Raw genomic sequence first — 3,781 nt, 5'->3', positions numbered from 1 at the left:
AGCCGCACCGAGGCGAGAGGTCGGGCGTGGCCTGGGTTCGCAGGCCTTGTTTAGAGGAAGAAGGCCAGGGTGAAAATCCACCTCCCACCCCAGCTTGTAGACAGTTGGAGTATATTTTTTGCCTTTTACGGTCCCTGGGGCTAGAGATAAAGTGAAGCCAGGAGAGAGAAGAGGGTACACTGGGAACAGTGGGGGAGGCACCACTAGCGAATGGTGGCCATGTGGCCCCTGCGGCCGTGGCTGTGGACCCCACCATGCCGTTACGCTGACTTGCGACCATTTATGTTAGAACCTTACTTGGGGTCACCTAGCGTAGCCCTTGCCCAAGTGCAGCTTCAGAGATACCGGCCCGCTACAAAAGACGGGGTCTAATACTACTTGTATTTTACTGACAAAGCAGAACACCTTTAACCCAAGGATGATTTATCTGAGCTGAAAATAAAATTTCTGCCTGCTGAAGTCTGGTACAACCGAGTTACCGCTATTTTTGTCCTATAATTAGTTTTATAGGTACTAATTAACAGGGCGAAGTCTCCTGCCAAGAAAGTAAATCGCATTTTGCTGTTTTCTTCTTTTCTAACAAGACACAGACCTGGTATTTATTCAAAAAGCAACTTCCAAGGGCCACTATCGGCTGCTGAAATCGGACAACACCGGGCTGGGAAGATCGTGGCGCGGCGCGCGGAGCAGAGTTCAAGGACCGCGGGAGGAAGGAATGGCAGGCGAGGGGGCCGCACAGGTGGCCGCCGCAAGAAGAGGCTTTCTGTCCGACGTGCTCCTCGCATGCCCCTCCTTTTCTGTGCCTCACAGCCCTGTGCAGCCGTCCATTCCTGTCCCCAAAACACTACTGTATTTTTCTAAGGTGGCAGCTCTGCCCCAATCCCCGCCCCCCTTTTCCAGGGCCGCTCTGCACCCCGGCCCCGGTGACCCGTGACCCTTTGCCGTGCTGCCCGGCCCGCCCCCCAGCCCGCCCTCCGCGGCCGCCGCCCTGCCTCCCTCCCCCGGTCCGGCCCGCTGCCTCCTCTCGCCCCGGAACCCCGGCGACCACCTGCGGGAGCGAGCGGGGCAGGTGCGGGCGCGCGGGGCGGAGGGAGCCGCGCAGGCTCGCGCCCGGGAGGCCTGACGTCAGCGGGCGCGGGCTCCGGGCCGCCCTCCCCGCCTCTGCCGGCGCGGCTCCCGGCGGCGCCCGCACCCTCGTCCCCGCGCGGAGCGCAGCCTGGCGCCCGGCCACGGCGCTCCGGATCGGCGAGTCCTGGCGGCCCCGAGCGCCCAGGTGAGCAGCCGGCCCCCGAGCGGAACCCGAGGCAAGGAGCGGGGCCGGGGGGACGAGCCCTTCCCGAGGCCGGAGGAAAGGACCCGAGCTGGCCCCGCAGGCTCGCCCCGCGCAGACGCCCAGTCCTCTGCCCCAGCGCCCCTGTGCCAAGGGCGTCCGGACTCCGCGGCGCTCGGGGCTCCGCGATCGCACACGCTTCGCTTTCAGCACCGCGGCCAGCGGCCAGGGGGCAGGGACAGGGATCCCTACTCGGCCAACCTGGGACGCAGGTGGGCGCGCAGGCTGCTTCCCGGGCGGGTATTCAGGCTGGCACCCCGGCTGGGCGCGCACGGTCGCGCGTGCAATTACAGGCATACTTTCGGGCTTGTCTGTGTGTATGTGGGTGCAGTTACCGTGTGTAAATCTGCAGAAACCCATCAGCGCGGGCACCCGTGCGCATGTCACTCACTCGCTCACTCAACAGGTATTTATCGGTGTCGGGCTCTCACTGAATCACTGCTGCTTCCTCTGCCCTGGGCCCGGGGTGGGATGGGCGGCGGCAGCGGGCACCTGCGCCCGGGGAACTTCCCTGGCAGCTGGAACCGCACGACTGACACCTGCTCCCCCTCCCCGCAGGCTGCACCTTCCCGCCGTGATGAACGCGAGCACCTCTCCGCTCAACGAGTCCCGGGTGGCGGCGGGAGCGGCGGCCACCGCGGCGGGGGCGCGGGACAGCGGCGACTGGGGGGCCCCTGCGGCGGCGGCGCTCGGGGGCCCCGGGGCAGCTAACGCGTCCCTGGAGCTGGCTTCCCAGCTGGCGGCCGCACCTCCGGGGCCGCTTCTGTCCGCTGTGAACCCGTGGGACGTGCTGCTGTGCGCGTCCGGCACGGTGACCGCAGGCGAAAATGCGCTGGTCGTGGCGCTCATCGCGTCCACCCCGGCGCTGCGCACGCCCATGTTCGCGCTGGTAGGCAGCCTGGCCACCGCCGACCTGCTGGCGGGCTGCGGCCTCGTGCTGCACTTCGTGTTCCGGTACGTGGTCCCCTCGGAGACCGCGCGCCTCCTCACCGTGGGCTTCCTCGTGGCCTCCTTCGCCGCCTCGGTCAGCAGCCTGCTGGCCATCACGGTGGACCGGTACCTGGCGCTCTACAACGCGCTCACCTACTACTCGCGCCGCACGCTGCTGGGCGTGCATCTCCTGCTCGCCGCCGCCTGGACGGCGTCGCTCGGCCTCGGGCTGCTGCCGGTGCTCGGCTGGAACTGCCTGGCGCAGCGCGCCGCCTGCAGCGTGGTGCACCCGCTGACCCGCAGCCACGTGGCGCTGCTCTCGGCCGCCTTCTTCGCGGTCTTCGGCGTCATGCTGCACCTGTCCGTGCGCATCTGCCAGGTGGTCCGGCGCCACGCGCACCAGATCGCGCTGCAGCAGCACTGCCTGGCCCCGCCGCACCTCGCCGCCACCAGAAAGGGGGTGGGCACGCTGGCCGCGGTGCTGGGCGCTTTCGGCGCCAGCTGGCTGCCCTTCGCCATCTACTGCGTGGTGGGCAGCCGCGAGGACCCGGCCGTCTACGCCTACGCCACCCTCCTGCCCGCTACCTACAACTCCATGATCAACCCCGTCATCTACGCCTTCCGCAACCAGGAGATCCAGCGCGCTCTGTGGCTCCTGCTCCGCGGCTGCTTCCAGGCCAAAGCGCCCTTCGGCTCCAGGTCGCCCAGTGAGGTCTGAAGGCTCCCGCCCTCCGCTCGCCAACACCAGGGCCCCAGCAGGCCAGCCTCGGCGAGCTCCGAGACCCCGAGGGCGTGCTCTGACTTGGGGCAGGAAAGAGAGACCATAGATGCGACCGATTCCCAAGGACAAAGAGGCTTTGGGCACTTTACATATACAGTGTATACACGTGTGCATATATATACAAATATTTGTATCTTCCGGAGGTGTTCAGGGTGCAGAATTTCCTGTTCTGTGAAAAAGCAAAGTTGTGGTTGTGTACTCACTTATGCATCACATTACTCAAGTGAGGACCTACCGATACTGCTTAATTACAGCACTTTATCTTTAGCTGCTGAGCTGCCAAAACAGTGTTGCCATTTTCAAGGACAGGGGAAGGGTGATAAAAGGTGTATTTTTGTTGAATGTGATAGAATATTTTGCTGCACATGCATCGGTAAATTACAACATATTTTGTACACAAATAAACACCTTAAAGTATATAATTTGGGCATGTGACTGACTATAGAATTACTTTTTGTAAAAGCTGAATTATTAGTGCATTTACTTTAAAGATTGTTTTGTATCTTCTCCCTTCTGTGAAAATCTTCATGTAAAAAAAATCATATGCATTTGCACATTGCTCATAAATTGTCACTGAAATACCTGATCCAGATCGAGGGTGGGGGAGGGGGCAGGAAGTGACTACTAAACATTCCTGGCACAAGAGCTGAGGCCAGGGGACCAGAGAGGGCTGGTACGAGGGGAAAGAGAAGGAACTAGTGGTGGGCATGGGTGGTGGAGGTGGACTTTGGGTGCATTTG

General features: G+C 62.6%; 1 protein-coding gene across 1 annotated transcript; it reads left to right on the top strand.

Annotated features, from left to right (window-relative positions):
• Positions 1–590: 590 nt before the first annotated feature.
• Positions 591–3,124, top strand: GPR6 (G protein-coupled receptor 6). The gene has a single exon (XM_037012297.2). It carries the CDS (start codon positions 1,650–1,652, stop codon positions 2,976–2,978), a length of 1,329 nt encoding a protein of 442 aa, XP_036868192.1. The 5' UTR covers positions 591–1,649; the 3' UTR covers positions 2,979–3,124.
• Positions 3,125–3,781: the final 657 nt, after the last annotated feature.

The sequence above is a fragment of the Manis javanica genome, chromosome 13, assembly GCF_040802235.1.
Source record: "Manis javanica isolate MJ-LG chromosome 13, MJ_LKY, whole genome shotgun sequence".
NCBI lineage: Eukaryota > Metazoa > Chordata > Mammalia > Pholidota > Manidae > Manis > Manis javanica.
The sequence above is the reverse complement of the archived record's forward strand: the minus strand, read 5'-3'. Positions and strand labels throughout refer to the sequence as shown.